At 38.9% G+C, this 20,873-nt stretch overlaps 1 protein-coding gene across 7 annotated transcripts in view; it reads left to right on the top strand.

The window, feature by feature from the left end:
- The window catches only part of LOC129679205 (solute carrier organic anion transporter family member 1A5-like), a 79,390-nt gene that overhangs the window by 40,814 nt on the left and 17,703 nt on the right, over positions 1–20,873 (top strand). For all 7 annotated transcript variants that reach the window (XM_055610190.1, XM_055610185.1, XM_055610180.1 and 4 more), the window contains 3 exons: positions 1,102–1,297; positions 3,056–3,221; positions 12,345–12,517. In XM_055610190.1, coding sequence (XP_055466165.1) covers positions 1,102–1,297; positions 3,056–3,221; positions 12,345–12,517 — 535 coding nt within the window. The remainder of the gene's footprint in view (positions 1–1,101; positions 1,298–3,055; positions 3,222–12,344; positions 12,518–20,873) is intronic.

A 20,873-nucleotide genomic window follows, 5' to 3' on the forward strand; every position in this document is an offset into this window, starting at 1 on the left:
TTTCCTAAGATATTTCTTCATTCCAGTCTCCAGAAAAAAAAAAAATCAAGAAATGATAAGGAATGGAAATCATCATAGTGGAAATCTTGGGGGAAGTTTATATCAGTCAATTTTCAGACAGGCAATATTTTAATTCACAGAGGAATACAGAGTTACTCACTGGGATTCTGTATATTACTCTCAGGCTACTTCTGCACTTCAATTTTTACTCTCCTAATTTAGTTGCTTTGTCCCCTGGTCTGAGAAGCCTGTGCAGCCACACTCTGCTTTTCTTGTCAGTACTCTAACCTCATGGATCAAGGGAACTTTGGAATTTTCCTGGGTTCATTTTACTTTTGAAACTTCAGGATTACATAATGCCAACATTCCTTTCGTGTAGAAATTTCTTAAAGTCCAAATCCAAGTCCTCACCCTCAGGTGTATAAAACTAAATGCCAATGTATGGAGCTGCAGAGGATGGTTACATTCTTCCAAGCCTGGTGCTGGCATGGTGTGAATGCAGCACAGCCAGGATTTTCTCTTTCCTTTTCTTTTTCAACTTTGATTTTGGCTGGTAAAGAGAGTCAGGGAGGAAGAGTGCTGTGGAGCTTCCACAATGGACAAAATGTTCTACACTTGATAAGCACAGACTCAGCAACAACCTTCAAAATCAGCTCAATATGACCCTGGAGAAGAGAAAGGGAGAGTGGGATTGGAGGGGATGAGGGAGGGAGCTACAGTTGGGATACAAACTGAATAAATTGTAATGATAAAAAAAATCAGCTCTAGCTGAGTCAAATTCCCAGATAACATATTGGAAAGAAATACAAGAAATAGTTAATATCATATATGTTTGTTTGTATAATGTATGTTCGTTTGTATAAGGTGTTTACATTCTGCTTCAAATATTAAATAAATATTAATTTATTAATATTAAATTAAAATGTTAATTGTGTCTTTATAGTGACACTATGGCATTTGAAAACATTTTATATAATATGTGAGGGAGTAGGGGTTAGAATCACTATATATTATACGATAGATTTTTAAGATGTATTTTACAAATTTATAACATTTACTTTTTGCTACCTTTTATAAATACAATTTTGCTTGCATTCATAGGTTTTTATTCCCTTCCTCCAATATGTGTTGGCTATTTAGTTGGTGGCTTTATTATGAAGAAGTTCAAGGTTACTGTCAAGAAAGCTGCATACATAGCATTCTGCCTATCTTTGATTGATTACCTTCTAACTTTTTGTAACTTTCTGATGACCTGTGATAATTTTCCAGTCACTGGCTTGACTACCTCTTATGAAGGGTATGTTGTTTCCTAATGAAGATCAAAATATTTTCACAATTGCTAGTCTGTTTTCTCCAAGAGTTATATACTACCAGGTCATTTTATAATGACTTAATGGCAGCGATCCATTCTTCTACTTATCAATTCTATACCAGCTCATACAAGTTGTAAGCTTATTAAAGTGTTCTGAAGACAACCAATGAGTAAGTTTATGATTTCACAAGCATACTGGTGGTTTCATGGTGACATACTAGTCTGCTTTAAAGTGAAATAAAGGAAACAGCCTAGTGCTTTGTAGCCTAAATTATCTATGTATTTTATACTCCCATAAATAGATAGTATTAAAAGTTGAGTGTATAGGCCAGCAGGTCTCCACAGTACTCCACAATGGGCTCAAGTTTGACATAATTGAACCTAATATATGATAAGTCAATTAATATATATATTTATATATGTCATTGGCAAAGTTATATCTCATGTTCTCTGTAGTGTTAGATTTTACATTTTAAGGGTTGCCTGGTCATATTCTATATTAGCATTGGAAATTTAAAACTTAATTTAGGACATAGTTATAAGATCAATCAATTAAAATGAAATAAAGCATATATTTGTAGGTTCCTTTCAAAGGGCTTAGGAGAGAACTCAGTGGTAAACTGCTTGCTGAGCAGGCAGGAGGTCCTGAGTTCAGATCCCAGAACCCATGGAAAGCTTGACATGGTAGGGTAACTCTCATCCCAGTGCTCCTACTATGAGCTGAGTAGCACAGCCAGGAAACTCTGAAAGTTCAGGGCCTGCTAGTCTGGCAATTGTTACAGTGAACAACAGAGGACTCTGTCTCCAACAAGGTAAAAGGCTATATTCTGACCTCCACATTTGTACTGTTGTACAAGTGTGCTTACACAAACATACACACACACAACACACACACACAACACACACACACAACACACACACAAACACAAGGGACAGAGAGAGGAAAAGTGAAAGACAAAGACAGAGATTAAAAGTAGAATTTCAAAATTCTTAAAAATTGTAATATTTAAGTGATTTCAAATATAAAATAAGTAATTATTTATATAATTATATAACATAAAGTACATAGATATAATCTGATTTGAATGTATTTTTAAGATAGAAATTTTCCACTCACATTGGAGATATACATATTGAAAATCAGGGGGAATTAGTGAGTTTACAGTAAGTGGCTTCAACAACAGTGAGGTAGAATTGTACACATTGAGTCTATCTCCAGTCACGTTAACTGTGCACTGTGTTTGAGAGATAGGATTTGAATTCAGCCTCTAACTCAACATTTTCCTCTTTGAATCCCATTGTAAGCGCTGTGCACTATCCATATCTCAGAAGAGAATGGCTGCTTAGTCAAACCAATCTGTTTGTGGACTGAGTGCAGAGTCTATCTTATAAATAGAAAGGACAGCTTTTGTTCAAGCCATCCCTCTCATTATTTCCCATCGTGCAGATCAATGAGAGATAAGTTGTCTTCAGATTAGCTCTAACAGCACAGTATTTTCCTACAGGGTAGGCTGAGTGTGCAAAAGCAGTATAGAGACAAAACGTTGATGTTTGGATAATTTTGTTTCTGTTCCCGAGGGAGACATAATCTCTCTCTCTCTCTCTCTCTCTCTCTCTCTCTCTCTGCGTGTATGTGTGTGTGTGTGTGTGTGCATGTGTGTGTGCACATGCTGAGATGAAGAGAAGAAAATAAAGTGCTCAGATGGGTTTAATATCTGTAACATTATTTTTAAATCATTTCAGAGTTCAGCAGCCTCTTGATGTGGAGAATCCTGTCCTCGCTGACTGTAACACAAGGTGTAGCTGCTTAACAAAAACATGGGATCCAGTGTGTGGAGACAATGGCCTAGTATATATGTCAGCCTGCCTTGCAGGCTGTGAAAAGTCTGTTGGAACGGGAATCAACATGGTAAACATCCTTCAGGGCTGATGTGTGTGTACTGTGTTAACATGTGCAATGGCCTAAGCCTACAGCTGCTGAAAAAGCAAAAAGAGTCATGCTTTAAAATAGATTAATATTTGTGAACAACTCAGTTTAGTCTGTGTACGCATCTTTGATGTTACAATCCCTACAAATTATTTAAAGCCTTGACAGAGTCTGAGGTCATTATTCAAGTCATCTGAGTGCTATATATCTGGACAGGATGGAGACAGAGCTCAGCTGTGAAGAGCACCTGCTGCACCCACATGGGGATGCTCACAAGTCCAGCTGCAGGACACCTGACACTCTCCTCTGCCTTCCCCAGACACCCATATACACATACAACAGCATTAAAGTTAAAACAGTAAATTACTCAGGAGGGAATCTGCTCTTTATTGTGATAGGGTCTCATGAAGCCCTGGAATATCTCAATCTTGCTATAGCTGAGGTGGAGAAAAAATTATCTTTTCATATAACAAGCTTTAACTAACTAATTAATTAATTAATTAATTAATTAGACTCTCAGGTGCCATGTACTTGGTGCTTCTGAGACAGGATCCTACTGGCCTGGAATTTTTTTTTTTCTCCAAGAACTTTTAATTTTTTTAAATATAAAAGTAGGTAAGAACTGAAATTTTGTAAATTACAGGTTAAACAATAATATTAACATCTAAAATTATTTACCAAATGCTGTTGTTTTAACTTGCAGAGTACAAAATGAAAGAGGTCCAAGAGGAAGGAAGAAAAAAATTTTCCTTTGGCATTACAAATATTATAGTATTATGTATAAAATTTGATAAAATTGTGGTCTCTAAAACATGGAACTAGATAAGTGATTTCTTTTTTTTTTTTTATAAAAAAAGAAATTTATTTTGGCTCACAATTTTGGCCTAAGAACAAAAGGCCCTTTGAGGTAATATGCTTCTGCAGTACAGAATCTTGAAGGGGTCATAAAATATTCCAAGAAAAGAGGCAAAAGACCTGAAAGTATGTGTGTTTTATGGGCTCTTTTCACCTTCTAAAGCTATCAACATTCTACCATGGTTATGCCTTTTCAACAGCTTTACCTAATCTTTTTTTTTATATTTTATTTTTTATTTTTTTTAATTTTTTATTAATTACACTTTATTCATTTTGTATCCCCCCATAAGCCCCTCCCTTTTCCCCTCCCGATCCCACCCTCCCTCCCCATTCTGCATGCATGCCACTCCCCAAGTTCACTGATAGGGGAGGTTCTCCTCTTCTTTCTGATCTTAGTCTATCAGTTCTCATCAAAAGTGGCTGCATTGTCCTCTACTGTGGCCTGATAAGGCTGCTCCCCCCTCAGGGGGAAGTGATCAAAGAACAGGCCAATCAGATTATGTCAGAGGCAGTCCCTCTTCCCATTACTATGTAACCCACTTGGACACTGAACTGCCATGGGCTACACCTGTGCAGGGGTTCCAGGTCATCTCCACGAATAGTCCTTGGTTGGAGTATGAGTCTCTGGGAAGTTCCCTGTGTTCAAATTATCTTGTTCTGTTGCTCTCCTTGTGGAGTTCCCGTCCCCTCCAGCTCTTACTATTTCCCACTTCTTACATAGAATTCCATTCACTCTGCCCATCAGTTGGCCATCAGGCTCAGCATCTGCTTTGACAGTCTATACTGCAGAAGGTTTCAGAGGCCCTCTGTGGCAGATTTCAAGGTTGTTTCCTGTTTTCTTCTGGCTTTCAGAGGCCCTCTGTAGCAGGTTCCGAGGTTGTTTCCTATTTTCTTTTTCTTCTGATGTCCATCCTCTTTGCCTTTCAGGATGGGGATTTAACATTTTAGTTAGGGTCCTATCTTTTGCTTAGTTTGTTTAGATGTACAGATTTTAGTGGGTTTATTCTATGTTGTATGTTTATATGAGTGAGTATATACCATGCGTGTCTTTTTGCTTCTGGGACAACTCACTCAGGATGATCCTTTCCAGGTCCCACAATTTACCTTCATGATTTCCTTATTTTTCATTGCTGAGTAATACTCCATTGTATAGATGTACCACAGTTTCTGCATCCATTCTTCAGTGGAGGGGCATCTGGTTTTTTTCCAGCTTCTGGCTATTACAAATAAAGCTGCTACAAACATGGTTGAGCAAATGTCCTTTTTGTGTACTTGCGCCTCTTTTGGGTATATGCCTAGGAGTGGTATAGCTGGATCTTGAGGAAACACTATTCCTAGTTGTCTGAGAAAGCGCCAGATTGATTTCCAGAGTGGTTGTACCAGTTTACATTCCCACCAGCAATGGAGAAGGGTTCCCCTTTCTCCACAACCTCTCCAGCATGTGTTGTCACTTGAGTTTTTCATCTTGGCCATTCTGATGGGTGTAAGGTGAAATCTCAAGGTTGTTTTGATTTGCATTTCCCTAATGGCTAATGAGGTTGAGCATTTCTTTAAGTGTTTCTCTGCCATTCGATATTCCTCTACAGAGAATTCTCTGTTTAGCTCTGTTCCCCATTTTTTAAGTGGATTACTTGGTTTATTGCTTTTCAGCTTCTTTAGTTCTTTATATATATTGGATATGAGTCCTCTGTCAGATAAAGGGTTGGTGATGATTCTTTCCCAATCTGTAGGCAGTCGCTTTGTTTTGATGACGGTGTCCTTTGCTTTACAGAAGCTTTTCAGTTTCATGAGGTCCCATTTATTGATTGTTGCTCTTAGAGCCTGTGCTGTTGGTGTTCTGTTCAGGAAGTTGTCTCCTGTACCAATGAGTTCTAGGGTATTCCCCACTTTTTTTCTAGCCGATTTAATGTGTCTGGTTTTATGTTGAGGTCTTTGATCCACTTGGACTTCAGTTTTGTGCAGGATGATAAGTATGGATCTATTTTCATTTTTCTACACGTAGACATCCAGTTGGACCAGCACCATTTGTTGAAAATGCTATCTTTTTTCCATGGTATGGTTTTGGCTTCTTTGTAAAAAATCAGGTGTCCGTAAGTGTGTGGGTTTATTTCTGGGTCTTCTGTTCGGTTCCATTGATCCACCATTCTGTTTCTATGCCAGTATCATGCAGTTTTTATAACTGTTGCTCTATAGTACAGCTTGAGATCAGGGATGGAGATACCTCCAGAAGATATTTTATTGTAGAGGATTGTTTTAGCAATTCTCGGTTTCTTGTTATTCCATACGAAGTTAAGAATTTTTCTTTCCAGGTCTGTAAAGAATCGTGTTGGCAATTTGATGAGAATTGCATTAAATCTGTAGATTGCTTTTGGTAAGATGGCCATTTTTACTATGTTAATCCTGCCAAGCCATGAGCATGGGAGATCTTTCCATCTTCTCATATCTTCCTCTAATTCTTTCTTCAGAGACTTGAAATTTTTTTCATACAAGTCTTTGACTTGCTTGCTTAGGGTTACACCAAGGTACTTTATGTCATTTGTGGCTATTGTGAATGGTGTTGTTTCTCTAATTTCTTTCTCAGCCCTTTTGTCTTTTGTGTACAGGAGTGCTACTGATTTTTTTGAATTAATTTTGTATCCGGCCACTTTGCTGAAGGTGTTTATCAGCTGTAGGAGTTCCCTGGAAGAGTTTTTGGGGTCACTCATATATACTATCATATACAGACACTGAGGAAATCCAAACAATCATTAGGACTTACTTCAAAAGTCTATACTCAACAAAATTTGAAAACCTAAATGAAATGGACAATTTTCTTGATCGATTTGACTTACCAAAGCTGAATCAGGACCAGGTAAATCAATTAAATAGTCCTATATCCCCCAAAGAAATAGAAGCAGTCATCAAAAGTCTCCCATCCAAAAAAAGCCCAGGACCAGATGGTTTCAGCGCAGAATTCTACCAGACCTTCAAAGAAGAGCTAACTCCAATTCTCTTCAAACTATTCCACAAAATAGAAACAGAAGGAACATTACCAAACTCATTCTATGAAGCCACAATCACCTTGGTAACTAAACCTCACAAAGACTCAACAAAGAAAGAGAATTTCAGGCCAATCTCCCTTATGAACATTGATGCAAAAATACTTAACAAAATACTTGCAAACCGAATCCAAGAACACATCAAAGATATTATCCACTATGACCAAGTAGGCTTCATCCCAGGTATGCAGGGGTGGTTCAATATACGGAAATCCATCAATGTGATCCACCATATTAACAAACTGAAAGGAAAAAAACCACATGATAATCTCCCTAGATGCTGAAAAAGCATTTTACAAAATCCAACATCCATTCATGTTTAAAGTATTGGAGAGATCAGGGATACAAGGCACATATCTAAACATAGTAAAGGTGATTTACAGCAAGCCTATAGCCAACATCAAACTGAACGGAGAGAAATTTAAAGCAATCCCACTGAAATCAGGGACAAGACAAGGCTGCCCACTCTCTCCATATCTCTTCAACATAGTTCTGGATGTCCTTGCTAGAGCAATAAGACAGTTGAAGGAGATCAAGGGGATACAGATGGGAAAGGAAGAAGTCAAATTATCACTATTTACCTAATCTTAATAATCTGCAAAGGCCCAGATCCAAACATTGTAGTCATATTAAGTTTCTACTCTTTTTTAACTTTTATTAATTACACTTTATTCACTTTGTATCCCCCCATAAACCCCTTCTGCTTTCCCTCCTAATCCCACCCTCCCTCCCCCTTCTTCACACATACCCCTCCCCAAGTTCACTGATAGGGGAGGTCCCCTCTCCTTTCTTCTGATCATAGTCTATCAGGTCTCATCAGGAGTGACTGCATTGTCAGCTTCTGTGGCCTGGTAAGGCTGTTCGTCCCTCAGTAGTGGCCTGGAATTTGCTGGTCCTCTTAGGCTTCCTGGCAAGTGGGCCCCAGGGAGTCACCCATATCCACCACACAGCAACAGTGTGGCAAGCACATGTTCTATGCATGCACTGTTCATGTGTCTGCTGGGGATGAGAACTCAGGTCCTCATGCTTGTGCAGAACTTAGTGACTGTTCCATCTCCCCAGCCCTCATCAGGACACTTTAGCAAGATGTCAAGAATCAAGCACTTTCCCTTCCCTTAAACATGTCATAATACATATAGTTGGTTGACAATCAAAATGAAATATGAATTTTAATTATTTGTAAAATTTATTTATCTCCTTCATCTCCTCCCATGCTCCTCCCCAAGTCCACTAATAGGGGAGGTCCTCCTCCCCTTCCCTCTAATTCTAGCTCATCAGGTCTCATCAGGACTGCCTGTATTGTCTTCTTCTGTGGCCTGGTAAGGCTGCTCCTTGCTCAGGGGGAGGTGATCAAAGAGCCAGCCACTGAGTTCATGTCAGAGACAGTTCCTGTTTGCATTACTAGGAAACCCAGTTGGAGACTGAGATGCCATGGGCTACATCTAAGCAGGGGTTCTATGCTATCTCCATGCATCGTCCTTGGTTGGAGTATCAGTCTCAGAAAGACCCCTGTGCCCAGATTTTTTTGGTTCTGTTGTTCTCCTTGTAGAGCTCCTGTCCCCTCCAGGTCTATTTCCCCCTTCTTTCATAAGATTCCCTGCACTTTGCCCAAAGTTTTACTAGATATATCAGTATCTGCTTTGATACCCTGCTGGGTAGAGTCTTTCAGAGTCCCTTTGTGATAGGCTTCTGTCTTGTTCTCTGTTTTCTCCCTCTTCCCATGTCCCTCCTATTTGCCTTTCTGAATGAGAATTGATCAGCTTACCCAGGGTCCTACTTCGTGCTTCGCTTCTTTAGGTGTACAGATTTTAGTAGGTATGTTTAGCCTATATTATATGTCTAATACCAACTTACAAGTAAGTGTATATCATGTGTATCTTTCTTTTTCTGGGATACCTTACTCAGGATGATCTTTTCTATTTCCCACCATTTGCCTGTAAATTTCATGATTTCCTTGTTTTTATTGCTGAATAGTATTCCATTGTGTAAATATACCACAATTTTTGTATGCATTCCTCAGTTGAGGGACATCTGGGTTTTTTCCAGATTCTGGCTATTTCAAATAAAGCTGTTATGAACATAGTTGAGCAAATGTCCTTGTTTTATACTTGAGCATATTTTTGATATATGCCTAGGAGTGGTATAGCTGGATCTTGAGGAAGCACTATTCCTAATGGTTTGAGAAAGTGCCAGGTTGATTTCCAAAATGGTTGTTCAAGTTTACATTCCCATCAGTAATGCAGGAGGTTTCCCCTCTTTCCACAACCTCCCCAGCATGTGTTCTCACTTGAGGTTTTGATCTTAACCATTCTGATGGGTTTAAGATGAAATCTCAGGGTCAGTTTGATTGCATTTCCATGATGCCTGGGATGTTGAGGTTTTATTTAAGTGTTTCTCTACTTAAATAAATGAATTCCTTTATGGAGAATTCTCTGTTTAGTTCTGTACCCCATTTTTTAATTGCATTACTTATTTATTGCTATTTAACTTCTTGAGTTCTTTTTATATTCTGGATATTAGCCATTTGTCAGATTGGTGAAGGTTTGGTGAAGATCCTTTCCCAATCTGTAGGCAGTTGTTTTGTTTAGATGACGGGGTCCTTTGCATTACAGAAGCCTTTCAATTTCATGAGGACCCATTTATTGATTGTTGATCTTAGAGCTTGTGCTGTTGATGTTCTGTTCAGGAAGTTGTCTCCTGTGCCATTAAGTTCAAGGCTCTTCCCCACTTTTTCTTCTAACAGGTTTAATGTGCCTGGTTTTATGTTGAGGTCTTTTATCCACTTGGACTTTTTTTTGTTCAGGGTGATAAATATGCATCTATTTGCATTTTTCTACTACGGAGCAATAGTAAGAAAAACTGCATTGTACTGGCATAGAAACAGGCTGGTGGATCAATGGAATTGAATAGAAGACACAGAAATAAACTCTCACACCCATGGATACTTAATTTTGAGAATGAATCCAAAACCATACAATGGAAAAAAAGACAGCATCTTCAACAAATGGTGCTGGTCTAATTGTATGAATTTTGTTTCTTAATCATATCTGGAAATAGAACAATTCTAAATAGGTTGACCTTATGCCTGGGGACATGACTGTTGATTAGTAAGCACCTAACTATTCCACCAACATTCTGAAATATATTTTGTTTTAGTACTTGGTATTAGTTAACAATAAAACAAGGCATTATTTTAAAAAAATGCCAGGTAGTGGTGGTATAGCTTTTACTCCCAGCACTTGGAAGGGAGAGGCAGGAGGATCTTTTATTTGAGGCCAGCTTGGTCTGCAGAGTGTGTTGAGGACATCTGAGGCTACTTAAAGAAACCCTATCACATAATAATAAAATAAAACAAATAATGCCATTAAAAAATCTACTGTTTGGGTCTGCGGAGATTGATGCACCAGCCAAGGATCATGCATCAAGAGGACCCAGATCCCCTGCTCAAATGGCAGGGCAGGAGAATTCCCCCATTAAGTGTACTAGGAGAAGGGGATGGAAGGAAAGGGAAGGAGAGTGGGACTGGGAGGAGATGAGGGAAGGAGCTACAATCAGGATATAAAATGAATAAATTGTAAAAAATAAAAAATTATAAAGTCTACATATTTATTTTTTATGATAGATTCGTGAAATCAGAAATAAAGAGAAAAATCCCCTCATTTTATTGATTTAGTATTTTTTATTTAACGTTGTACATGCTCAAACTCAGGTCTTCATTCAAACTAGATGAGTGTTCTTCCTCTGAGTTATAGCATTGGCCCCAACACTCTCCATTTTCTTTCAACTGGCTTTATAGAAAGTACTGAAGGTTTAAAAACAATATTTTTTCCCTCCAGGTCTTTCTATTTCCCCCTTCTTAGATCTGGAGGGAACAGGAGCTCCACAAGGAGAGCAACAGAACCAAAAAACCTGGGCACAGGGGACTTTTCTGAGACTCCAAACAAGGACCATGCATGGAGATAACCTAGAACCCCTGCAGAGAAGTAGCTCATGTCAGCTCAGCATCCAAGAGGGTTCCCTAATAATAGGAACAGGGACTGTCTCTGACATGAACTCATGGGCTGGCTCTTGGATCACCTACACCTGAGGAGAGTACAGGCTTACCAGTCCACAGAGGAAGACAAGTCCTGATGAGACCTGATAGACTAGGGTCAGATGGAAGGAGAGGAGGACCTACCTACCCTATCATTAGGCTGGGGGGGAGCATAGGAGAAGAAGGAGGGAGGGTGGGATTGGGAGGGGATGGGGAGGGGGCTACAGCTGGGATACAAAGTGAATAAACTGTAATTAATAAAAAATAAACATTTTTTGTCTTTGGTATACAGGAGGGCTTCTGATTTTTTTGAGTTGATTTTGTATCCTGCCACTTTGCTGAAGGTGTTTATCAGCTGGAGGAGTTCTCTGGTTGAATTTTTTGGGTCGCTCATATATACTATCATATCATCTGCGAATAGTGACACTTTGACCTCTTCCTTTCTGATTTGTATCCCCTTGATCTTCTTTAGTTGTCTTATTGCTCTGGCTGGACTTCAAGTACTATGTTGAAGAGGTATGGAGAGAGTGGGCAGCCTTGTCTTGTCCCTGATTTCATATGACAGGAGTCTACTGAGCGCATTTGAAAGACTCTAACTAGCAGTGTTTTCAAAGCAAAGACTCATGACCAAACCTTTGGCAGAGTACAGGGAATCATAAGAAAGAAGGGGAGTTAGTCTGATGAGGAAAGGATAGGAGCTCCACAAGGACCAAATATATCTGGGCACAGGGTCTTTTCTGAGACTGACATGCAACCAAGGACCATGTATGAATGTAACCTAGAACCTCTGCTCAGATGTAGCCTGTGGTAGCTCAGTAACCAATTGGTTTCCCATAGTGAGGGGAACAAGGACTGTTTCTAACAGGAACTCAATGACTGGCTCTTTGGCCTCCCCGCCCCCCAAGGGTGGAGCAGTCCTGTTAGGCCATGGAGGAGAGCTTTGCAGCCAGTCCCGAAGATACCTGATAAAACAGGATCAGATGAATGGGGAGGAGGTCCCCCCTATTAGTGGACTTGGCAAGGGGCACGGTGGAGATGAGGGAGGGAGGGAGGGACTGGGAGGGAATGAGGGATCGGGACATGGCTGGGATACAGAGTTAATAAAATGTAACTGATAAGAAAAAAATAAAATTAAAAAAAACATTTTTTTTCCTTAAACTGTACATCATTTTTTGACAGGTGTTTCACAATTGCAGCTGCATTCGCTCATCTGGAAACTCATCTGCAGTCCTCGGGCTGTGTGACAAGGGCCGTGAGTGTGATAGCATGCTGCAGTACTTTTTAATCATGTCAGCAATTAACAGTTTAATCTTCTCACTTTCAGCTATACCTGGGTACATGGTTCTTCTGAGGTAATAAGTAGTTCCTTTATTTAGCTTTCTCTCGTTCTTCATACTGTATGCATATGTGAGTCTGTGTGTGTATGTTTGTGTGCTGCGAGTTCCTGTGTGCCACTAAGAACACAGTGAAGTCATAAGACGATGTTGGATATTCACCTCTCGTTTCATCTATTTGAGGCAGGGTCTCTCTTGTTATTCCTGCTGCTGTTCTGCCTGTGTACTCCAACCTACTTGGCCCTCAATATCCCAGTCAATGCTGTTTGCTACTCCAATCTCACTGTGGGAATTCTGGGATTATAAATGCATGCCACTCGATTGGACTTCTTTATTTTAATGTTTTACATTTGTTCCCAGGTTCTAGGTCATCAAAGTCATCAAGTATTTTTGGCTTTTTACCCATGGATCCACTCCAGTGTTGTTATTTAGATGTTGGTCATTTGTTAAAGTTTCTTTTGCCAAGAAAGGTCCTTGTTATTGTTTCTTAGAACCTCAGTGCTCTAAGATACCTTTATCAAGACTCCAATACTAAGCACTGCTAAACTCAACAATAATTTAAAATTTTCTTTCCTGACCTTTCCTACTTCTACCTCTTATATCTTAAACCAAAATGAATGGACATCATGTTATGACAGGTGGAGAGTAGTTGTGTAGCACTCATTGCCTATGACTCAGCCAACTGACTGGCAGAGTGGGAAACCCTGTGTAAAAGGGGCCAGGATCCCTTGACACCCTGAGCTCAAACTGTCTTCAAGCAAAGCCATGAATGCCATGACAGAAACTCTCTAATTGGGAAGTACATTAATGCACTAATATTTACTCTGGAGCAAGATGGGTTATGAATGCAATGATAGACGCATGGCTTTTTAAGATAAAATGAGGATGTGGCAGAGCCAAGTTTTGAAGTTTATTTTCTTAGCAAATGTTCTTTCCAGCCTACGAATTTCACACCTGCTAAAATGGGTGGGAAAAGAGTGTTACCTGTCTTTGATTGTCTCATTGTAAAGTTGAGTTAACCATGATTTGTGATTCAATTATACATAAAACAGACTGGAGCATGTTTCTCACTTCTCTCTTTCCCTGTACTTTTCCAACCTCCCCCCCTTGCCCACATTCCCTTTGCACCCCCTTCTCCTTCTCCTTTTCCAAATACCTTTCTCCTTTCCTTCTCTTTTTCTTTTCTCCTCTTCTCCCAACACACCTTTCTCTCCTCTCCTCTTCTTCTCCCCTCTCCTTCCCTTCCCTCCCTTCTCCTCCTCTCCTCTCCTTTCCTCTCCCCTCCCCTCCCTCCTCCCCTCCCTCCTTTTCTCTCCTCTCTTTTCCTCTCCTCCCCTCCCCTGCTCTCCCCTCTTGTCTGCTAACCCTTCCCTTTCCTCCTCTTTGTTCTTTTTCACCCTGCTTCTACCCCTCATACAAACTCACTGGAATATATGTCCCCATTTATTCATCTTCTATTGTAATTATATTTTTCTATTCAGCAAATAGAGATGTGGTTTATTCCCTTCTTCAGTTCATAGATTCATGGACAACTAAAGGACAACATCAAGTACTGCTAGTTCATAATTCCTTTTCTTGCAAATGAGGAATTCTTGGCTGTGGCATCTGTCATCCTTCACTTTCTAGGCAGATTCAGCTGATGTGGCTACGTGGTGTCTTTCTCGCTCACTACTACAGATGCCTCAGTTCCAAAGCTGCAGGCTCAGTTGACAAGGATGACTTTTCCTCATAGAGGAGGATGGTCATAGCTGAAAGGCATATGTGCACCTGCATGCTCCTGTTAGAACCTCCAAACATGCTCTGTAGAGACACTCTCACGTTTACTGCATACCTACTCTCACTGCCATTCCCCACTCACCTTCTCAGTTACCTTACTTTCTGAAGTTGACTCTTCAACTGGGTGTAAAAAATGTGGCTAAATAAAGTTTTAATGTTTTATTATTCAAAATGTTTTGTATGAACAGGCACATGTGTGGCTGCATGGATCTCTCTCTCCTCTCCTCTCTCTTTCTATGTGTGTGCGTGTGTGTGTGTGTGTGTGTGTGTGTGTGTGTGTGTGTTAGCATGCCATGGCATTAATATTGAAGTTACAAGACATCGCACAAGAGTTGGTTCATTTTGCCCCATGTGGGTTCCAAGCATTGTCAAGCATGGTGGCAAGCAACTTTACCTACTGAGCCATCTCGTAGGCCCTAATGTGTAATTTATTGATGTAATGAGGTTAAAGTCTACTCAGATAACTTTTCTTATTTCTTTGCTCTTTCTTGTTGAATTTGATGATTGCAGTGAAAATGATGGATAATATACTACTTTTGTTTGCATACTATTACTATTCTTCTAGTCTGTTGTGTTTTCTTGAGCTCTTTCATGGAATCACTTCAGAAATGAAATCCTAACAGTTGCATATATTATGATTTTCTTACCCAAAGGTGTATTTGGTTGGAAAAAGCACATTTTAAATGGGTGTCCATTTTCCTAATTTATAAGAATATTTTTCTGTTTTTATCCTTATGGCTTTATTAAATTGTAATTTTTATATTAATTTTATTTTATTCACTTTGTAACCCAGCTGTAGCATCCTCCATCATTACCTCCCAATCCCACCCTCCTTTCGTCTTCTCTGCCCATATCCCTCTCCATGTGCACTGATAGTGGAGGTCCTCCTCCCCTTCCATCTGAACCTAGTTTATCAGGTCTTATCAGGACTGGCTGCATTGTCTTCCTTAGTGACCTGGTTAGGCTGCTTCCTCCTCAGGGGGAGCTGATCAAAGAGCCAGCCACTTATTTCATGTCAGAGACAGTCTCTGTTCCCCTTACGATGGAACCCATTTGGATATTGAGCTGCCATGAGCTACAGTTGTACAGGGGTTCTAGGTTATCTCCATGCATGGTCCATGGTTGTATTATCAGTCTCAGAAAAGACCCCTGGGCCCAGATTTCTTGGTTCTATTGTTCTCCTTGGTTCTATGTGGAGCTCCTGTCCCCTCCACATCTTTCTATCTCCCCCTGCTTTCATAAGATTCCCTGCACTCTGCACAAAGTTTGGCTATGAGTCTCAGCATCTGCTTTGATACCCTATTGGGTATCATCTTTCAGAGGCCTTCTGTGATAGGCTCCTGTCCTGTTCCCTGTGTTATCTCTCTTCCTATGTCTTTGCCTTTCTGAATGAGGATTGATACTCTTATCCAGCATCCTTCTTCTTGCTTAGATTCAATTGGTAAACAGATTTTAGTATATTTATCCTATATTATAGATCTAGTATCCACGTGTGAGTTTATACCATGTGTGTCTTTCTGCTTCTGGAATACCTTACTCAGTGTGATCTTTTCTAGATCCCACCATTTGCCCACAAATTTCATAATTTCTTTGTTTTATTCCATTTTGTAAATGTACCACAATTTCTGTATCCATTACTCAGTTGAAGAGCATCTGGATTGTTTCCAGGTTCTGGCTATTATAAATAAAGCTGCTAGAAACATGGTTGAACAAATGTCCTTGTTGTGTACTTGAGCATATTTTGGATATATGGCTAGGAGTGGTATCACTGGATCTTGAGGAAGCCCTATTCCTAATTGTCTGAGAAAGCGCCAGATTGATTTCCAGAGTAGTTGTACAAGTTTACATTCCCACCAGCAATGGAGGAGTGTTCTCAGTGTCAATGTTCTCCACAGCAGGTATTGTGACTTGAGTTTTCCATCTTCGCCATTCTGATGGGTTTAAGGTGAAATCTCAGGGTAATTTTGATTTGCATTTCCATGATGACTAAGGACATTGAACATTTCTTTAAGTGTTTCTCTGCCATTCTATATTCCTCTGCAGTGAATTATCTGTTAACTCTGTACCCCATTTTATAATTGGATTATTGTCTTTTTGCTTTTTAATTTCTTGAGTTCTTTCTATATTCTGGATATTAGCCCTCTGTCAGATATAGGTTGGTGAAGATCCATTCCCAGTCTGTAGCCTGTCGTTTTATTCTGGCAACAGTGTCCTTTGCTTTACAAAAGCTTTTCAGTTTCATGAGGTCCTATTTATTGACTGTTGACCTTAGAGCCTGTGCTGCTGGTGTTGTGTTCAGGAAGTTGTCTCCTGTGCCAATGAGTTCAAGGCTCTTCCTTACATTTTTCTTCTAACATATTTAGTGTGTCTAGTTTTATGTTGAGGTCTTTGATCCACTTGGACTTTAGTTTAGTACAGGGTGATAAGTATGGATCTATTTTCATTTTGTCTGCATGTAGACATCCATTTAGACCAGCTCAATTTGTTAAAGATGCTGTCTTTTACCCATTGTATGGTTTTGGCATCTTTGTCAAAAGCAGGTGTCCATAAGTGTGTGGGTTTATTTATGGGTCTTTTATTTGATTCCATTGATCCATCATCCTGTTTCTATGCCAGTACTATGCAGTTTTTATTACTGTTGCTGTGTAGTACAGCTTGAGATCAGGGATGGAGATGCTTCCAGATGATCTGTTGTTGTACAGGATTGTTTTGGCAATTCTGGATTTTTATTTTTCCATATGAAGTTGAGAATCTTTCTTTCAAGGTCTGTAAAGAATTGCGTTGGTAATTTCATGGGAATTGCATTGAATCTGTAGATTGCTTTTGGCAGGATGGCCATTTTCACTATGTTAATCTTACTGATCCCTGAGGTTGGGAGATCTTTCCATCTTCTGATATCTTCTTCAATTTCTTTCTTCAGAGACTGGAAGTTTTTTTCAAACAGTTCTTTCACTTGTTTGGTTAGACTGGCTATTGTGAAGTGTGTTGTTTCCCTAATTTTTTCTCAGTTCTTTTGTCTTTCATATACAAGGAGGCTACTGATTTTTTGTATACAGCCACATTGTTGAAGGTGTTTATCAGCCGAAGGAGTTCTCTGGTTGAATTTTAGGGATCACTCATGTATATTATTATATCATCTGCAAATAGTGATACTTTGACTTCTTGCATTCTGATTTGTATCACCTTGATCTCCTTTAGTTGTATTTTTGTTCTTGTTAGGACTTCAAGTACTATTTTAATGAGATATGTAGAGTGCAGCCAGCCTTTCCTTCTCCCTGATTTCAGTGGGATTGATTTAAGTTTCTCTTTATTTAGTTTGATGTTGGCTATAGGCTTGATGTATATTGTCTTTACCATGTTTATGTAAGTGCCTTGTATCCCTGATCTCTCCAAGACTTTAAACATGAATGGGTGTTGGATTTTGTCAAATGCTTTTTTGGTATCTAAGGAGATGATCATGTGCTTTTTCTCCTTCAGTTTGTTTTATGTCGTGGATTACACTGATGGATAGATATATATTCCTAAGCACAGGTTCAATTCCTATAACTCTAGAAATAAGAGGACTTAGACCTCTATTATTTACTCTATCAAAGTAACTCTTTTATCAGACATATTTCTATGTGTGTGGCGGGATGCTTGCTATGAAAATTAATATTGAGATGTACCACGTACATAGTGCTAAAGTAAGAGGTAGAAAATTTTTTCATAGTAAGTGCATGAGCTAGTCATAGCGGAATCGGGGGTAGGATGCTCGAATTCATAGAAATAATATAGTTAAAAATAGGGTTTTAAGTATAAAGTCAATAGTGAAAATTTCTGGGGATTCTATGTATTGTAATGGTCCTAAAAATACGATTGATGAGATGGCATTTATTAGGATGATATTGGTATATTCGGCTATGAAAAATAGGGCAAATGGACCTGTGGCATATTCGACATTAAACCCCGAGACCAGTTCTGATTCACCCTCTGTTAGGTCAAATGGGCTTCGGTTTGTTTCTGCTAGAGTTGAAATAAATCATATCATGGCTATAGGTCATGCTGGGAAAATTAGTCATACTGTTTCTTGTGTAGTAATTAGATTTTGGAGGGAGAGAGAGACACTTATTAAGAACACAGAAAGGAGAATGATGGCTATAAAGACTTCATAAGAGATAGTTTGGGCAACTGCTCACAGGGCTCCGAATAGGGAGTATTTTGAGTTTGAAGCTCAGCCTGATCATAGGATTGAGTAGACTGAGAAGCTGGATAGGGCTAGAATAAAAAGTATGCCTAGGTTTAGGTTGATGAGTGGGAAAGCTAGAGGTAGGGGGATTCATAGGCTTAGCGCTAATGTTAAAGAAAGTGTGGGTGCAATTAAGAATAAGAAAATTGATGTTGAGGATGGTCGTAGTGGTTCTTTTGTAAATAGCTTTATTGCGTCTGCGAATGGTTGAAATATGCCGTAGGGCCCTACGATATTAGGTCCTTTTCGGAATTGTATGTAACCTAGAATTTTTCGTTCTACTAGTGTAAGAAATGCTATAGCAATAAGGATTGGAATGAGAAATAGGAGAATGTTGATTAGGTGCACTATTAGAGAGAGGGTTTGAACCTCTATAAATAAGGTTTTAAGTCTTATGCATTAGCCTGACTCTGCCACTCTAATCATCTTGTCTAGATGAAAGTTTTGACTTAACTATTAAATTTAGATGAATTCATTTATTAGTTTTAGAGCTCTAATTTATAGTTGGCTCTATTTCTCTTGTCCTTTCGTACTAGGAGAAATTGTTGAATAGATAGAAACCGACCTGGATTACTCCGGTCTGAACTCAGATCACGTAGGATTTTAATCGTTGAACAAACGAACCATTAATAGCTGCTGCACCATCGGGATATCCTGATCCAACATCGAGGTCGTAAACCCTATTTTCGATATGAACTCTTAAATAGGATTGTGCTGTTATCCCTAGGGTAACTTGGTTCGTCGATCATGATTAATGGGTCGATTGTGATAGGTGCTCCATTTTGACCTGTCAGTCTTAATTATAATCTTTCGGAGGTTATTTTATTCTCCGAGGTCACCCCAACCTAAATCGTTAATTTAGTTTTCAGTTTTTATCCCATTAGGTTATGTGTTGTTGAAATTAAATTAATAAATTAAAGCTCCATAGGGTCTTCTCGTCTAGTTTTAATATTCCCGCCTCTTCACGGGAAGGTCAGTTTCACTGATGGGAAATAAGAGACAGTTAAACCCTCGTTTAGCCGTTCATTCTAGTCCCTAATTAAGGAACAAGTGATTATGCTACCTTTGCACGGTCAGAATACCGCGGCCGTTTAACCTTAGTCACTGGGCAGGCATTGCCTCTAATACTTGTGATGCTAGAGGTGATGTTTTTGGTAAACAGGCGGGGTTTTTGTTTGCCTAGTTCCTTTTATTTCTTTATATCTTTCCTTTGAGTAGCACTCCTGTGTCGGGTTAACATTTCGAGGTTTTAGATTGTTTAATTATGAGAATTTGTTCTATGTTTGATTTAACTAACAATGGTTATCCGGGTTGTTATACGCTTGTGCTTGGAGAAAAATTTATTGTTACTCGTGTCAACATTATTTCATCTATAGGTTTATAGATTAACCCAATCAGAATTATAGGAAGTATAACTTACTTTTGGGATTCAGATAATTTTATTATTTGAGCTTAAACGCTTTCTTTATTGGTGGCTGCTTTTAGGCCAACTATGATTTATTAATATATTAGTTATTCACTATTGAAGGCTGTATCCTGTGCCTAAAAAGCTGTACCTTTTTAGGCTATATTTTAAGTTTGCATTAGGATTAGGAATTCTTGTGGCAGACTTAAAGTTGAACTAAAATTCATTGATTGGGTAACCAGCTATCACCAAGCTCGTTAGGCTTTTCACCTCTACCTTAAAATCTTCCCACCATTTTGCCACATGGACGGGTTAACTCATAAAGTTGTTTTAAGGTAGCTCGTTTGGTTTCGGGAGTTCTAGCTGAAGTTCTCTTGGCTAGTTAGGGTTCTAATTGACTCATAATGCAAAAGGTACAAGGTGAAATCTTTGCTTATTCTTACTATGAATAAAGTTCTTTCATCTTTCCCTTACGGTACTACTTCTATAGCTTCTAAAAAGAATTTCTTTCTCTAATACTTTAATTAGGTTGAATGATTTGATTTATAGGGGAATTGTAATTATTATTTTTCTTGATAGGGCTAGGTTTGGTTCAAAGTGTTCATAGTGGTGAATTCTTCTGGGTGTAAGCCAGATGCTTTTTATTAAGCTACACTTTGGTTGATCCAAGCACACTTTCCAGTATGCTTACCTTGTTACGACTTACCTCTTCTCATGATAATTTATAGGGGTAATTATGTATTTGTTTTTATTAATTATTTGAAGAGGGCGACGGGCGGTGTGTACGTGCTTCATGGCTCAATTCAATTAAGCACTCTATTCTTAATTTACTACTAAATCCTCCTTAGTCTTTTAGATTTCATAAAAGATATCGTAATGTTCTTTTCAAGAAAATGTAGCCCATTGCTTTCCAACTCATAAGCTGCACCTTGACCTAACGTCTTTATGTTTGTTCTTTCGCTTACTTT

Source organism: Psammomys obesus, unplaced genomic scaffold (genome assembly GCF_907164565.1).
Source record: "Psammomys obesus unplaced genomic scaffold, mPsaObe1.curated_primary_1811, whole genome shotgun sequence".
Classification (NCBI taxonomy): Eukaryota; Metazoa; Chordata; class Mammalia; order Rodentia; family Muridae; genus Psammomys; species Psammomys obesus.